Source organism: Pyxicephalus adspersus, chromosome 1 (assembly GCF_032062135.1).
Source record: "Pyxicephalus adspersus chromosome 1, UCB_Pads_2.0, whole genome shotgun sequence".
In the NCBI taxonomy this organism is placed as follows: Eukaryota; Metazoa; Chordata; class Amphibia; order Anura; family Pyxicephalidae; genus Pyxicephalus; species Pyxicephalus adspersus.
Window position 1 is genome coordinate 167,934,283 of NC_092858.1, and position 18,484 is coordinate 167,952,766.

Here is an 18,484-nt window from a genome sequence, read left to right on the forward strand (position 1 = left end):
CTAAATTGGAGTGTGAGTTATAGATATGGCAACACTTCTTTTGAGAAGTTCCTTCATTCACAAAAAGCTAAATATAAGAAAAAATAAATTGAATCATTTGTGTAACAAGTTGTTCTACCTTGAAGAAGTTGCAGATATTTCTAAGATTTGCTCCTCATTACCTATTGATATCAGTGATTGGCCACATTACATTGGTAGGCTAAACGCAACCCAATCTCTGATAATGATATGAATGAGAAAAATCCTTCTGAGTATAATCCAAAATAATGTAATATATTTGAGCTAAGTGTAGTGTTTACCTCTGTTCATTCTCTTTCTGAATTACCAATAAATAAAGATTGCATTATTTTTGCATTTATAAGCTGCTTGTTGACATTTTGTCACATCCCAGGATGTCCATTTGTGACATGTGAAAAGGTCACGCCAGCAGTCATTAGCATTTTCAAGAAGCGTTCTTAATTAATTTGTTTTAAAATAGATGAATTCTGTGAAGCCAAAGAGGCTGGAAAATAATAATTTGATTCAAGAAGACTCCATTGTCCTATCACGTACCATTCAGAATTGTATTACATCCTAACCAATACATGATCCCTATCCCCAAGATAAAAGGCTCAATTCACAAAGGGTGATTATTTTATCTTTATTCCCATTTTTCTTATTTTAGAAATGTAATATAAATATAATTTTTATTGTTTAGGTATAGAATTGGTTTTGCTTTCATTTTTTAATTATAGTTATTTTTTTTTACCTTACTCACATTTGAACATGGGTGCCCCATGCAAATAGAATAATATATACTTAACTATCCAATCGCTTGTGATTTAAGGTCTATATAGATGCTAGATTTTTGTTGCTGGAGAGGATAATTCATGAGCTGATGTTAGGGCTACGTCCCCTGGCAGGTGACGCAGGATTACAAGCAGCCTGGAGTGTAAGTCTCCCCTGATCTTTTCCGGAGCACCCTGCAAGATGTGATGTGCTGGTAACCTGGTGGTCATCGGACTACTTTGCTGCAGGGAGAACAGCAGGTCCTGGCCCCCAGGCTCTCACCACTAGGGGTCAGCATAACAGACAGCTTTCATATAGGGACAGCAGGAGCTCAGGTAACAGGTAGGCTTGTCGTGATTCAAGGTCAGTATATTTTGTTAATAGAGTTGGGAGCAAATGAGGATCAAGTTTGAGACGTTCTGAGGTTGGGTAAGGCAGCAAGCAAGAATCAAAGTTAAGTCGGTCTAAAGTCAGGGCAGATGGAAAGAAGAAGTAGGGTTGAGGTCAGGCCAAGGACAGGTATCCGGAAAGTCATTTGAGTAGAGAACAGCTGGGTAAAGTCACAGATAACACGTTGAAGATCCAGCAAACAGAACCGAGAAATAAAGAGGCTTAAATAGGACTCACTGACAATAGAAGGACAAGATATTGACCAAGAACAAATCTGATCATTGATTGCAGGACATAATAATCCCCTCCAGCAGTGTAGAGTGTGCTGGGGATGCAGCAATGGACAGGGTGCATATGACTAAAGGGAGGCTGGGGATGCTGCAAGCTACTACACAGTGGAGCTGTGGTTGGAGTGGTAACAGCTGGCATCAGTGAATGTATCCAACAACATCATTTAGCTATCCACCACTGGGGATCACATGACTAGCCTCTAATGATGACTATTCCATACACCACTGCAATGGCTCCCCCACCAATAAAACAGGATGATTAGTTGTAGACAAGCAGCCTGTGTGTAGAGCATTTGTTTGTTACTATTCTGACCCAAAATGGTCACCAATAACCATTTCGATCAACTCTTAACTCATTTGTAAAATATCTTAGATATTCACTCAATGGACTGAACAAAGCCATAATATATTTGCCCATTAAATCCTCAGAATCTGCCTCCTGCCCTGCTGTGCTACACAACGGTGCTCTTTACTTCTTCTTTTAACAATGTATGTGTATCCATTGGTAAATCCATTTGATTCTCACCAGTTGCCTGTTCCAATCCTTGTCTGATGTTTACTCCAATATCTCACTCTCTCAATGTCCATTTACTTTGGGGTAAATGCTATAATTAGGAAATTGCTCATGATGTATGTTTATTGAACATTATTCTTTTTCTCTATTACAAACTGGATCTGAGCTCATAACGGAGCTATAAATTCAGGAACTTGGGTTACATGATTGCCTTCATGAAAGCTCCACAAGCTACACTTTAAATAACTGATTCCTTGTTTTTTGGCTTGCAGTTCCTGCGAGGATAATCTCCTACCCCAATACAACATTGGCTACACAAGGTCAGAACAAGGAAATGAATTGCACAGCACATGGTGAAAAGCCAATTATTGTTCGTTGGGAAAAGGAAGATCGCATGATCAATGTGCCAGAAATGTCTCGATATTTGGTGTCCACAAAGGAGGTGGGAGATGAAGTGCTCTCCGTGCTTCAGGTACATAACATTTTCAGATAAAAACATATTTCAGCAATAATTTTGTTCCCTAAAAATTTGGTGTGATGGAATGGATGACAAAAAAAACAAAACAAAACTTCATGGCTCAGCCTAACTGTGGATATTCACATTATATAACACAAAATATTGACTTATTGCAGAGCTTTGTGCTCTCCCCACCAGATCCAATTTGATGTCCGGTTCTCCTGAACCTCTGTTTTTCCTCTTCTTTTTATAATCCCTCTGGACAACACCATCACATACAATGCAGGACCAGCTCAGGCTGCACCCATTGCAAAAGGCCGTAGCGCAGTATGAACATCTTACTGGTCATGTTACTGTGCCCCCTCTTCTCATTTGCTGTGGAGTAGGGTTTGACTATCATATAACCCTCACTTGATTAGGCAGGGAATTGAGGGGCCAATAAGAATTTGCTGACAGGTGGGGCCCCTAAAACACAGCTATCTGCCACACAGACATAGATGGAAGTGGCTACAGCCATTGGTAATCTCCCTCAACATGACACTGATTGTACAAGATGGATAGTGAGGGAAAAACCGCAAAAGGGCACAGACAGAAATAAGCATTTGGTGTGGGTTCTATTGTTACACTTCTCTAAGGAAATGCTGTCTTTGGTGCACTTGGAAGATTCTTTTCACTTTTTGATTTGCAACTACTTTTTCACACTACATACATAAAAATACACAAGAAAGTATCCCCAGGACACCATGAGTAGGCTGAGGAAAAAGTGCAGACAAATAAACTTCTTTCCTAGCCATGATTGAGATCTAAATTGAAACTTTTGGAAAGAGCCATCCAATAAGGCATAAGCCACTTCTTTGACTCGTTCAGCCCTCTATGTAAATGTTACCTTGAGCTATTGAGTTCTGTAAATAAGCTTTTCACAACATTATGTGATATGTGAAGGGATGGGAGGTGGAGGGGACATTGCTGTACAAACTTTTTGTTGGCTTAAATAGTTCCAATCTATGTGTTTTGGTTGTGTATTTTGCTTACTGTTTTACTATTCACTACAGATTGTGCCCACTGTGCGAGAGGATTCTGGCTTCTTCTCATGTCATGCCATCAATTCCTTTGGGGAAGACCGAGGAATCATTCAGCTCACAGTACAAGGTACATTACACATGGCCACTATGGGGGAAGTGATATCAGAGAGGACGGGACCAATCAGGGTGCCAAGCCTTCCTATTACTGCACTGATGAGTCCTGCCACCATAACTACTTTTCATCCTGTAGTTCATGTGCCATCACAACACAAAATAGAACTCCAAAAAAAAACAAGTCCAATGGCAGATCTGTTTAGATACCCAAACACAGCCTGGTAAAGCAGAGCTTCATGCTTTTATCACTCCCAGAAGTTGGTCAGAGAAATAGGGATGGAAGGAAAATAAGTTGCATTGCATTGCATGGAGAAAATCCAGGTTTGCTTTAAGGTTTTTGGTAGTCAGTGGGAATATGTGATTTCATGCAACACATAGTAACATGCATACCACACATTTGTTTATTGTGGTCTAATATATTCTTAATGGCACTAAAATGTATTGGCATGCCATTGCAAAGGTGCATTTATTTTTAGTGTGCTAGTAGCATGTATGTTTCTGCAGCACATATTAGTGAATGGGTCCTTTCTGATTCTCAGGTGTATGGGTTAAAAGGCAGGGGACACTACATGTAGGATGTTCCCCTAATTGAACTATTTTTGTCTTTCTATATTCAAAACACACATAGAGTATGTCCTCTTCAACAAGCCATCAATGCATTTGCACAGAGTTACTCTAATTTGTGTTCTTTTTTTTCCTGTTTATTAGAGCCTCCAGATCCTCCAGAAATCGAAATCCGGGAAGTAAGAGCTCGGAGTATTGCCCTGCGCTGGACAATGGGATTTGATGGCAACAGTCCGATCACAGGCTATGATATTGAATGCAAGAACAAATCAGGTATTGGAAAAAAATGCTTGGTTTCCCCAACATAATAGTTTTTATCTACACTGATAATACATTCATCAATTCTGATCAGATTTGATCCATAACACTCAGCTTTTCAGATCCCATACCAATGCCATATTGTAGTGAATATTCTTCTATAAATGGATTTGGGATGGTAAATGATGAAAAATATAACTCGAAAGCAAAAAACGAAATGTAGATTTTCATGCAACCCAGTAAATGCACATTTAAAGCAGACCCATGTGCTTATAACTGGACACCTTCCCCCTCCACGCCCTAGGATCCCTTCCTTGCTTTCAAATGAAACCTAAAGCAAGTTATTTCTTAGTTTTGGATCGAATGAGTAAGAGTAAAATCCATGGTAATGTTTTCTAATGCTAGAGATATGTTCCCTTTGCTTAGAATATCTGTTTTTTTAGTAAATACCCATAATGCATGCTGGCTGTTACTATGCATTATATGTAGTAGCTACATTTCTTAGTATTGCAATTCTGTTTGTATGTTTGTGACCTGTAGCATCCGCCTCTTTTATTAACCTCTGTCCTTCTCGTCTGAAATTCTCTATTTGTTACTATAGAAACAGAAATAGTCATTATATAGATTTTTGCTTTGGCTCGGCAGAATTTCTTCACTATGTGCAGTTTGTTTTCTCAAGCTTCTATCCAATATCAGTTTTACACCAGAGTAAAAATGTTCGTTTCTGCCAATTTCGGGCTAGCTGGGAGGTCAGGAGTTGTTTAAATTTGTAATTTATTCTTTGTTTTTCATCCTGTCCTAAGTGTAAAATTATAGTAAGAATTATATCACATTCTGCCAGGAGGGGCAGCAGTTCACAAAGAGGGTGGAAAGTGGACAACTCCTCCTCCTTCTGATACAGGACCCTGACTCCTCCTATTTTTATGATGTCACTTACTATATTAAAAATCTGCAAAATGCAACATTAGATGTAATGAAATTACCTTGCCTCTGTTAAGGGAACCCAAAGGTGTTAAATAGAAAAAAAGAAGTCAAACTAAATTGGAAACACCCAATTACAGACTCAGAATCGGCAGGCACACATTTTAACCTGACCCATATGTGACTAATTTATCTTCATAGATTTCCGAGTCTTCCTGCAGCTTCCCCAATTTTCCAAGGTTTGCATTACAATTTGATTGCTGTTAGCAGCAATTGGGTAACTGAAAGATGTTAACAGTGAATTGATGGATATTTGCCTTCCTATTAATTATTTTTTGGACTTTTGTTTATTTTTTGCTATTATAACAATTAATTAATTGTATTTCTTTGTTGTTTTTGACAAGATTCATGGGATTCAGTTCAGAGAACCAAAGATGTCTCCCCTCAGCTAAACCAGGCCACCATTATTGACCTTCATCCCTCTTCCACCTACAACATCCGCATGTATGCAAAAAATCACATTGGCAAAAGCGAAGCCAGCAATGAGCTCACCATCACCACGGAGGAAGCAGGTAGAGTCTGAAAATCTCTGTCCATTGCTATATGAGTTTATTAGGTTTGGGCGATCGGGAAAGATACAAACATCACATTTAGTTTATGGTCCTTGTGATGACAGTTAGAGGGTTCCTCGACTTCCACAGCTGTCTAGTAATTAACAATGAAATCCTGCGATGACATACCAAACAGTACAATTCAGAAATTATATATAGGTATGTTGTATTCAGATGTCCTCTTGTAACACTGGGTTGCACCAGTAGGTGGCACTGTAACTAAAATTGGTATATATATGACACCATGTCCACTGACACCCATAAATAGGCAGCATGCCATTTATTACATGTGTGGGTCATGAACACATGGAGAATGTCATAATATTTCTGACTGCCATTAACCCCTTTGAGATAAATTTTGAATTTATAGACGGCATCATTATACATTTATTCTTATTCTATTTATTCTAGAATGGGCTGAATGTGTAAAAATACACAAATAACTGTATGGTTTTAATTGTTCTTTATATTTAGACTAGAATCAGCTCAAAATGTGTTTTCCTTTTTACTAACTTAGTGCTATACTATGTACCATAATATTGAGTGCAACCATTTCCCAAGATATCTCCTCCTGTGTCATTGTTTCTATCAGTCTGTTATTTGTAACTCCTATTTAATGTACAGCGCTGTATAATTACAGTTTCAAAATTATAATGAGTAGCGATAACAAAGGGTACAAGGACAATTTCCTTTCTAGCAAACTCCTTGTACATATTATTATCAGTATTAATATTGTGCTCTGTGCAACACTGCCACCTAGTTCACTTATGTGGTATTACAGTTTATTAGCCAAATAACATTAGATTACAAGTGAGGCATAATAGATTAAAAAAGTGTCAGTCTGAACAAATCTTAATGTTGTATAGATTCTGTTAGAATAGATTATTAGAATAAATATTTCCCATGGTGTATGTAAAACACAAAGAATGACATGGTACATGTTTTTCTACCATTTATTTCAATAGCCACATCTTGAAATGCATAAAAGCCACCATCAGAAATTTCTGAGCCTCATACTAGGTAAACTTTCTGGCCCCCCTTGTCCAGGTGTAAAAGTTTCAGCTTTGCAAAAGTCAAGCCCTTTTGTTTTGGGCCCATTACGGAAGTACCCCTGCCCCATAGTGGCCCTGTGCATAAATGAACAAATATGCCACACATTTTTTTTTAAGGATGGACAAAGCCTCATTGCATATTTGCACACTAGTCACAAATAAATAAATTAATAAAATGTAATTTTAAGAAATAAAATGTATGGAATTTGTAAAAGTGCGAAGCTGCCTATGCAGTGTATGCATTTTGTTTTACTAGGACTTTAGTGACCTCTAGTGGCCAGTGATTGTAAGTGCTCACAGTTTGCTGTGGTTTAGGGGTTAATACTATGGTCCTGCAGCGCCAGGGTCCTAAGCTTCAATCTTGCCAGGACACTATCTGTATGGAATTTTATCTTCTCCCTGTGTTTGTGTGGATTTCTCTGGGCATTCAGTTTGCCTGTCCATTTCATAAAACATAATTGTAGGTTTATTGACTTTCCCCCTAAATTAGCCTTGGAATATAGTAATCACACTGTGACCTGCCGTTGTGAAAGTCCATCACGTTCACACATGGCCTAACCCTAATACTACCTCTTACAGGTAGTCCCTGATTTAACATACATACAGATGACTCCTGGATACAAAGGGACTTCTCTGCTCACTGGTGTGCAGGACAGAGGCTTGATAGGAGGGGGAGGGCAGTTTGCATGACTTGCAGAAGAAGTCTTGCTGTTCTGCAGCCTCTTGTAACTCTTTAATGACCAAGACAAACTTTGCAGTTGTTACTTTTTGCATATCAAAGCACAGCTTGCTCCAGACATTAATGAATGTCTAGGCTCCATAAAGTTTTTTTTTTTGCTTTGTTTTGTGATTAACTCACAGTGAGGATTTTATACAGTAACTGACATCACGCTGCCTAATATTATGTTGAGACAAACATCTGTCCTAATTGCATTTATTAAAATGATGAACATGTTCCAACTTACGTACAAACTCAACTTAAGAACAAACCCACATTCCCTATCTCGTAAGTAACCTGGGGACTACTTTTTTTGTCAGAAATATATAGTCATGAGAAAAGCAAAGTACAGCAATATTGCTTCAGATCTCTGGGCTTTATGCAGAACCGTGTTAAGGTCCCACCATTTCAATCAGGCAGGGGTCTGTATTTTAATCGGGCTGTTGCAACTTGATTCTTTTCTTTTTCAGCTAATCTGTAGATTTCCTTGTTTGCTTGAGATAATTGTCCTGTTACATGACCCAATTTCAGCCATGTTGAGCTGTCATAGCTGTCATACAGATGGCCTCACCTTTGACTCTAGAACAGTTTTAGTATACAGAGAAGTTCATGGTCAATTCAACAACTGCAAGGTACCCAGGTTCTGTGGCTGCAACACAAGCACAAATCATCACCTTTACACCACCATGTTTCACAGTGGGTATGAGGAGTTTGTTAATATTTTTGTGTAGTCATTGGACTTTTTTTTCAAAATTTAAATATAAAGCTAGAACATTTGACAGCTTCCACTGACAGCCACCAGACAATGGGATTGGGGAACGACTGAAAACCGTGCAGATTTGGTCCATTACTAGTTAATATCCAAACTCCTTGCAGATGTGCTTGGTAGGAAGGTAAATACATTACCATTTGTGATATCATAGCATAAAAGTATATTCTAATGTTTATGTGCTCATATTCTGAAGTATGATTCTAAAATAATGGCAATTAATTCGGGCTTGGTGCTGCTCCTGTTACCTGGCATCACCTGGCTGCCCTAGGCACTGGTCTAGGACTACCGTTATGGTGAATACAGCCTTGTGTGAGGTTGAGGTTCAGGTATATTTTTTTAAAATAATAATTTTTTATTATATCAGCTCCTGACGGTCCACCTCAGGAAGTCCAACTCGATCCCGTCTCCTCACAGAGTATCAGGGTTACCTGGAAGGTACGTGAAGACACAATATTTGTTTTTAAACATTTAGTTTGTACACAATTATGCATTTTTTTTATAAATATATGAATATACTCGATTATAAACCGATTATATTATAAACCAAGGTAACTACTTTTACCTGAAATATTTTTTTTCCTGTTTGAGCAAATTGAACCAGGGTTTTTTTTTTTGCCTTTCTCTGGACCAACTGGGATATGTTTATTTCCCTAGTGGTTGAACTTGATGGACTTATGTCCTTTTTCAACCTAAGTGACCATGTAACTATGTATAAATCTAGGTCACAAAATGTAGTCATCACTGCTAACATTTAAAACCGTAATCAACTAAACTGGCAAAATGTGAAAAAATACATTCATGATGTTATTTTTAAAACATTTATTGTAAAGGCAGAGAAAAAAAAAAACATGTGTGTTCAGTCTATTTATCCCCCTTCTCCCCCTTTATAGGTTTAAGTATTTTGTAGTTTTGTGTATTAGGTGATGTTTTTTTTATCCCATACAGGCCCCCAAAAAGCACCTTCAGAATGGAATTATCCGTGGCTATCAGATTGGCTTTCGGGAGTACAGTACTGGGGGCAATTACCAGTTTAATATCATCACTGTGGACACCACAGGGGACAGCGAGGTGTACACTCTAGACAACCTGAAGAAGTTCACCCAGTATGGCGTTGTGGTGCAGGCTTGTAACCGGGCCGGGACAGGGCCATCGTCTCAGGAAATCATCACCACCACACTGGAGGATGGTACGTGTATATATATATGTATTATATAGAGGAGTGGGATGTAGTGACTATGGTCTGCTTTTGGGGTAGAGTGTACTCCAACTGTAAGCTTCTATCCAAGAACGTGGCAAAACTAAGGGAAAATAGTGACTTACATATTGTAAGTCATTGTTGTATTGCCCTGTAAACTGCACTCATAAAGGAAAGAATCTATCCATTGCCCCCTACTTGTAGTGAGAAAATATAAATAACACCTTCTACCTGGGAACTACCACTGGCCAGATGTACTTACCAAGGACCAGCTCCTATTGTTATCTAAAGGACCTGGGGCAGAGGTTGGAACTCGAGTGACTTGGACTCTAGTCCGACTTAAGTCACCTAATGAATGACTTGCAACTCAACTCAGGATTTTCCCCAACCACTTGCAACTCGACTCGTGACTTACTTTCTCTGCTGATAGCTGCAGGGGACGGGGAAGAAGGCAGGCTTCTGTAACTCTCTTCCCCCTTCAGCTGTCAGAGGAGAAATCTGTGGACTTAGAATGCAATCCTGTGCTCAGGAACAGGATCAGAGCTCTTGATTTGGGACTCGACTTGAAGAATTCTTGGTGACTTGAGACTTAACTCGACTTGGGGCTTGGTGTCAATAACTTGGGACTCGACTTGGACTTGAAGGGTGAAGACTTGGTCCAACTTCTGACTTGGAGTCAGGAAAAGCCACAACTATGTGGAATTTACCAAAATATAAATTTTGAATCTTTTGGGAAAAAGTTTTAGTAATTTAGTATTTCTTTTTCTCTTTATTCCTCTGTAGTTAATATTTATTTTCTTTGCTTTCAGTACCCAGCCGTCCCCCAGAGAACGTCCAGGCTGCTGCAACCACACCAGAGACAATAACCATCTCTTGGTCTACTCCTCCCAAAGATGCACTCAATGGCATTCTCCAGGGTTTCAGGGTTATTTTCTGGGCAAATCTTCTAGATGGAGGTGAGGAAATGTGGACTTTGTGTTGGGGAGCCTGAACAATTCTGCATATTTGCATTAAGATCTTTGAAACTTTATTAAAGTTGAACTCTTCTAGGGTCTTTTTTAGGTATGCACAATTGTACGAAGTCCTATCATGTACTAAAATTGCTTAATCTGATTTCACTGCACACTGTGAGCCTCACTCAATATCAATTAGAGGCCGTCTGACAGGTGGGCTGCATGGGCATGATCTACGGCTCTGGGCGTGCACTCCCCAGCGGGGTCAAGAGAAGGACCCTGCTTGAGGGGGCGCACTGGTCAGAGCTGTGGGTCATGTCTCCTGTACAGATCACAGGCTCAGGGCAGTGAGTGGGTTGTTTTTTTTGTTGTGTCTCCATTATTTTTTTTTGGTGTTTTATATATATCAATTGAGTAAATGATATATATATATATATATATATATATATATACATATATATAGCTATATATAGATATTTATATATCATTTACTCAATTGATTCTGTTGATGTTTACTTACAGAGCTCGGTGAAATAAAAAATGTGACCACAACTCAGCCATTACTGGAGCTGGATGGTCTGGAGAAATACACAAACTACAGTATCCAGGTGCTGGCATTCACACGAGCTGGAGATGGTGTGCGCAGCGAACAAATATTTGTTAGAACCAAAGAAGATGGTAAGTGTCATAGTTGATGTATGTGGGCAGTGTTAGTTACATAAATGCTGGGACAATTAAAGTGAACCTGTGCATTGCCAAGGCAGATCTCACCTCCAAACAGAAAATATATTTGTGCAAAATGGCTTCTTTTTAAAAAGGGGATTCTGGGGAAAGAATGGTCTACATGCCAGGTCTATAGGTGAATGCCCCACCTAGACACAGTGTCAAAGGGGAAAGTGACAACATTTGTAGTTATACCCACCTTCTATACTTGCCAAGCCACGCTCCTTCACTGCCTCCAACATCCCAATCTGTCTAAACTCCACTGGGTTCAAAAGTTCAAACCAAAAAGCACACCCATATGTTTTGTCATACACCTATTATGTATTGGAATTTCCGATGATTATAAATGTAACAATACTTTTAATTTATTGTATAAACTGTTAACTTGCTAGCACACATCCCTGAAGAAGCCTATATTGGCGAAACGCGTCGGGTAAAAGACTACAACGGTTCAACATAAACACTAGCTGTCTGCATTTATAGCTTGGCTAATTCCACCCCATGATGTTACAATGGGCTGGAAGCCATATATTTTGATGATTGTGATGACTATTTATTTATGTAGAAATACATTATGACTATCTAATTATGTAGAAATACATTATGTAGGAACACATAACTAATATTGTTTCAAACACTGGCCTATAAACCCTGTCTTTTTCTTTCTCAAATTAATTCATCTAAACTCAACTGGTGTTCGCCACTGGCTGCTCAGGAAAGAAGTTTGCACCCTGCATCTAAAACCCCTACCTCTATGCCAAGGGCTCCATTGGTGTGTGTGTTGGTAGGGGTTAGTAACGGAGCAGGGCTCAGTAAGCATAACAGCATTTAAAAATCTTTAGGAGTCCTGAAATTAAAAATGAAAAAAGGTGAAATGCTACTGGAGAGGTATCACTGGCACTTTTTTAATGCAATGCATAATCTCATATAAATAAAATGCTATAAAAGGACATCTGGATTATGTCTTGGTTTGCTAAACTGAATCAGAACAGTGCCTCTTCCGCTTCTTAATGACCTGCAGCAGATAATGTATAAAAGATTCACTCCTTTTTTATACCTATTGTTTTATACATGCACACTAGTGAAATTACAAACAGTAAATTTAATTCACATTCTGATTTTTTTTATATATACAATGTGTCCACCAGGGGACACTATCCGGTTACAATGCAAAACCTCCTGATATACTGATTTAAAGTATATAAGGTACATGTCTTGTATTAAACTGCCTTAGTTTTACCATTAGTATTCTTAAAATTCAATAAAGGCTTAGTAATGTTTTTAGCACTACAAACCTATAAAAATATTTACAGAAAACAGTAATTTATAAATAAAAAGTACAATTGTAGTTTTTCTTTATTAAGGAATACAGAACAGCTGTCAACCTGATAGCTCAGTCCTGAAGATAACAAAAAAGAACTTGGCTCTCCTGGTGGTATCATGAAGATCTATGATAGACGATTGATGTGTCCTGTTTAAAAAAAGAGTGGCTGTCACATTGGCAGTGGCTCTGGTTACATTGGGAGAGCCATGATGTCCTTTAATCTGTCTCTGCCTTAGCTCAGCCCTGTCTGTTTGCTTCTGTCCTAATTGGTGGGGTCCTTCCCTTGTATAGTCTTCCATAGCAAAGAACACTCTGGCATTAATTGATCACAGAAACATGGAATACGAATCATGGTAGTCTTTGTCTCTTGCAGTGAAGTTTTAGTATTGTACCATGGTTCTTTACAGAGTGGAGTTTTTCCTGGTATAGTTTCTTCTGGTAGAGTCTTTCCCTGGTAATGTCTTCTGTTAAGATCAAGGCTCTGGGCAAAGCAAACACAACTTGGTATAGTTCCCCCTGGAAGATTTCCCCATAGAAGAACTCCAAGGAAGAACATCAGCCAAGGACCATGGGACAACACTAAAACTTTACTGCAAGAGACAGACTGCCAAGATCAAGGACCCATTTTCTGTTATCACTTCATTCCCAGAGTCCTATTAGCTACTTAAATCATGACAAATTGTAACAGAAGCTAAGTGATTTTTTAGTGTTTCCCTATTGCATATTGCCAATGTTCGATCACTGGGAAGCAATTGATAAAATCTTGTATGTATATATGTTGATTTTGTTTTTCATTTTAATAGTAAAAGTACAAGGATTTACTACTAGCTTTTTTACTTAAATAATTGAGGCTCATGGCCATAAATCGCCCCAAAGTCCACTTGAAAAAAATTGGGAACTCTTGGCTAGGATTTGCTCTAAAGTCTAATTGAAACAGACCAGCGGTATTTTCTAGGACTTTTGCTGAACAAAAATGTTGCAGAAAATGTTCAGAAAAAGCAAACCGCCTGCAGATCTAGTGACCTGGAAAAAATGTCCAACCTGTCTACTCAGGCCGTCTGAAATTGTCAGCTCTTGAAACTAGCAAAGTATTGTTCTCCCTTGGATAAGATGTGGGGTGATAAAGTCTTAGAACTTTTTGTCTCTAGGATTAGGTAAAGAGGAGACGTTGGGTGCTAATTGCCTGGAATTTCCTTTGTGCTCTCTATACTGAAACACAAAGAAGAGAGAATGCAGAAATGAAGCCATTGAAAGACCAGTTACTTTGCAGTGTGTACAATAAACTGCTAGTCAGGCCAATGATTTGCAGGAGCAGTGTGCAATGGTCATGACCAAATCAATAGGCATTTTAAGAAGAAAGAAGAGCCATATACCTGTTAGTAAAGACATGGAATGTGCAATAGTCAAATATCACAATTAAGACTGTGATTATGTGCTCTATTCAGGCAACAGTGAGGGGTGTGGAGATACAATCTGCTCATCACCCAGCTGAAATTAAAATGTGCCAAAAACCTTTCCAAATTAAGCAAAGGGAAATTAGACATGAAAGAGAGGACACGGCAGATTAAGAAGTGTATTACTGCAACTTTACAGGTGTAAAGTTTTGAGGATTAATGGGAGTTAACTTAAATTGAACTCCAGCAACTAACAAAAAAAGAGTTCCCCTACTAAATTGGTTCCTGTTGTCATGGGATGAAGTTATTGTGTTCTTTTATCAGCTAGGGAAGCATTAACTATAGGAGTGATAATCCATGATCAAGAATTGAGCAAAGTCATCCTCAAGGCCTGAAAGTTCCCTGTATATTTTTGCTGTCCGACCTCATGAGAGATCCAATAATTTGGGTATATGTGATTTTCAATGACCTGGTAAATACCTCCTCCTGGAGAACAGTGGGTGAAGGAATTTGCAGGTTGTAGTTGAGATGGATTTTATTACTAGACAATATAGGGTTACAAAATGGATGGGTCCAACCATGAAACCCATGGAACACCTTCACATCTACTCAACACCATTCTCAGGATCAACAGGTATTTGTGGTAGGTTAAAGAAGACTAGAGAAAGCTGTTGATACAAATGCTATTATAATTAACTGCTTCAGAACATATTCTTTTCTTTTTTTTAATGGGGGGGTCATAGCTCTTCATTAATCTTTCTTTTCTGGTTCTAGTTCCAGGTCCCACAGCTGGAATTAAAGCTGCCGCAGCCTCAGCCTCTATAGTTTATGTATCATGGCTTCCCCCTTTAAAACTAAATGGAATAATTCGGAAGTACACTGTGTTCTGCTCACATCCTTACCCTACGGTAAGTACCAACCAGTACCTGTTTCTTCAGAGGGGATAATAGAAATAAAGTTGATCTGCCATAAGCTATACTTTTCATGTGACATATAGATGTCCTTTAAAAGCTTATCCCTTCATTGTAATTCATGCAAAAGAAAAAACACCAAAACTTCTGCTCTGGAGGAAACTTGTGCACAACAGATCCCGGATGGTTGGAATATTAAAATTGAACATTTTTTATATATATTGTTTAATACATTACAAATAAAATAATGGAATGAAGTCAATGAAAAAAGAAATAATTTACCCACTGGATTCAAAATCACACTGGAAATTGAAAAAAATGAAATCGCAGTATGATCAAACAATACATTTTGTTGAAACAACTCATAATGTTTCTTAGTTGTGTATGGCCCTACATGCCTGTATGGACTCCCAGCAATGTTTGTGTTTGCTTCTGAGGAAACAGCAGATGGTTCGCTGGGGGATCTCCTTGATCAGTCTGCAGTGCTGCTTGGTGGAGTTGGATGCAGTCATACATGATACATTTCCCAGAAGGTTCCTATTGGATTCAGCTCTGGGAAATGTATTGGCCTGTCAATGGCATCAATGCCTTTGTCATTCAGGAACTGCCTACATACTCTGGCCACATGAGGCCCGGGCAGGACATTGTCTTTTACCAGAGGTTTGACAATAGGCATGAGGATTTTAACTTGGTACTTAATCTCAATCAGAGTGCCATCAGCTAGCATGTGGGGCCCATATGTGGGGGATATGCCATCCCCCTATACCATTACTGATCCAGTATGCTAGTTCTTGTTGTAGGCAACATAATGTTTATCATGGCATCTTCAGACTTTTACGTCTGTCACTCTTGCATAGTTTGAACCAGTTCTCATATGTAAAGCGAATGGGGTGCCAAAAGTGAACTTGCCATTTTGGGGTTTTCTTGCGAATGGCTGTTGTACTGCATGGTACCAGGCTGTGAGAACACATCACACCCAAGCACTTGGGCCCACATGACAACCTTATTGAATCTGTTTCTTACAGTTTGGTGAGAAACATGCACATTATTAGCTTGTAGGGCTCTGGCAGTGCTCCTGCTGTTCCTTACGCAAAGATGCAGACACCAGTCCTGTTGCTGGGCGATTGTCCTTCCATGGCATTGTTTAGCTCTCCAGGTATCTCCTGCACACTTTGAGGCTGTGCTGAAAGACACAGAATACTTTGAAGTGGTATGTATGGAGCTGCAAACCTGGAAGATGTAGAATACCTGTGCAGCATGAATGAGCTGCAGGATAGTCCTCATGCTACTGTACTCTACCAATGGTGACAAGGGCACCATCAATAAAAGCAATGGGCACCAGCAATGAACAATTGCAGCAGCAATGAATGAAAAACTGATGAAAAATCAGTCATGAAGATTAAAGAGAGAGAAATAGTCTCTTTAGAAACTTGCTTGCTGTTGCCCCTCCTGTCTTACTTGGTGTTACTTTCACTTGCACTAAAGCAGGTGAAATTGATTCACAGTTCATTCCTAACCTAAGCGACAGATTATTATATCAGAAGTTTATTGACTTATAGTGGTTGTTGTTGTGATTATGTGTCCGCTTAATTTATGAGCAGTGTATAAAGCATCATACAGCAGTCATGAGCAGGTAGAGGCTGGCATCCATAGACTCTCTTGGCCAGTGCTGAGTTCTCAAACATGATCTCCTCTTTGCATTTAGTTCTTGTGTTTATAACTGTGTAGGTGGCTTTTATCATCAGTACATATTTTTTTAGAAGTGTTATTGTGTGCAGGTGACTCAGTGATGATGCTGTTCCATGGAGTTGGCCTTCATCACACACATGAATGTTACAAAAGAAAAAGCTGGGACGACCTTGATCCATCTCTCTGTGTTCTTGAAATTTAAAAGAAATGTATAGTTGTTTTGTTGTGTGTGTTTTTTTATGGTCAGGACTATGATTGTCATGTATATATAATGAACTGGCTAGGCATAGTATCATACTTCCATAATCAGGCTTTATAGCTACACAACATGACATGCCAAGGCTGCAGACACAGAGGCTAAAAGAGTGATTATGTAAATTGTGCCAGTAGGGTAAAACATGGTATATTGAACTGGCTAGGCATAGTATCATACTTCCATAATCAGGCTTTAAAGCTTTACAACATGACATGCCAAGGTTGCAGACACAGAGGCTAAAAGAGTGATTATGCCAATTGTGCCAGTAGGTTAAAACATGGTAAGTAGAGGAGCATTGCCAACTATCACCTTACTCTGCTTGTTCTGTAGAATTAAAGTAACTATTCACCCACAAAGATGCACAAATTGCAACAGCGGTAATGAGAACTTATTGAGAAGCTACTAGTAGGCAGAAACGTTTAGGTATATATTGAAATGTGTTATCAGCAATGGTATGGTTGTGTTGGAGGCCTTTAGCTGTCCCAGGTAGCTGTGCTGCAATGGGTCACATCCTGTGTTGGCAATGTAGTAATCTGTTTGGATAACAACTACTGACTGTTATGTTATGTTCAGACTGGCAGTGAAAATAGTCATAGTCATTGTGGCTTTTGGCAGTGGGCACTAGATCAGCTGCTTGGCCACCTGCACCAGCTCCTAAAGAAGCAGTGTTTGAGAGTGTCAACAAACACTGGCCAGGAAAGGGTTTACCATTTCTGAGCTAACTTGTGTTGCCATATTCTACTTGCATATGTATCCATGTGCCTTGTGCTGTGGCTGCTCTGCACTGTTCGTCTATATTCATTGTTTGCCCATGAAAAGTGAGACATTTGCTGCATTGCTGATCCCTGAGTCCTTTCACTGCTGAGTCCCCAGATACTGGATTGCTCTCATCACCACTAACTTCTAACATATTTGCTAAGAACACAATAGATTTTAACACTTTTGTTATTTTTCAAAGACAGATAAAAAATAAGTTACATATTAAAGAATGACTTTATTAACTATTATTATCACTATTATTTATTTGAACTTATTACTAGGATCCAAAATCTGAAATATCCCAGGCAACCAAGAAAAATATCTGGTTGGATTTTTAACAGTGTAGACTAGTATGTGATAAATACCTTTTGTGTTGAACAACATTATTAGTGATTTTGGTGGTTTGCCTCAATGGCAATCTACATTATATAGCCATAACATGTGGACACATTACCAAATGATTGGTTTTAGGTGTTCCAGTGAGGAGGTCTGGTAATGTTTCAGCATGCAAAGGCATATTAGATCATTTCATGCTTCCAGTCTTCCAGGAACAGTTTGGGGAAGACCATTTGATGTTCTAGCATGACCATGCCCTGTGTGCCATCTCCATAAAGACGTGGGTGGGTGGCTTTAGTATGGAGGAAATTGTGTCCTGTGCAGAAACCTGACCTCAACCCTACTTAGCATGACATGAATTAAATAAGTGGTACTGAGCCAGGTCTTCTTCAACATCAGTACCAGACCTCACAAATGCTATTTAGTAAAATAAACACATTCCTGCAGTTATACTCCAAAATCTTGTAAACAGCTTCCCCAAATAGGAAATGTG

General features: G+C 38.9%; 1 protein-coding gene across 2 annotated transcripts in view; it reads left to right on the top strand.

Moving 5' to 3' along the window:
• Nucleotides 1-18,484, top strand: part of DSCAM (DS cell adhesion molecule) — a 159,782-nt gene that overhangs the window by 31,496 nt on the left and 109,802 nt on the right. For both annotated transcript variants that reach the window (XM_072398307.1, XM_072398308.1), the window contains 9 exons: nucleotides 2,235-2,434; nucleotides 3,472-3,568; nucleotides 4,264-4,392; nucleotides 5,703-5,870; nucleotides 8,816-8,886; nucleotides 9,397-9,637; nucleotides 10,456-10,602; nucleotides 11,122-11,277; nucleotides 14,815-14,948. In XM_072398307.1, coding sequence (XP_072254408.1) covers nucleotides 2,235-2,434; nucleotides 3,472-3,568; nucleotides 4,264-4,392; nucleotides 5,703-5,870; nucleotides 8,816-8,886; nucleotides 9,397-9,637; nucleotides 10,456-10,602; nucleotides 11,122-11,277; nucleotides 14,815-14,948 — 1,343 coding nt within the window. The remainder of the gene's footprint in view (nucleotides 1-2,234; nucleotides 2,435-3,471; nucleotides 3,569-4,263; nucleotides 4,393-5,702; nucleotides 5,871-8,815; nucleotides 8,887-9,396; nucleotides 9,638-10,455; nucleotides 10,603-11,121; nucleotides 11,278-14,814; nucleotides 14,949-18,484) is intronic.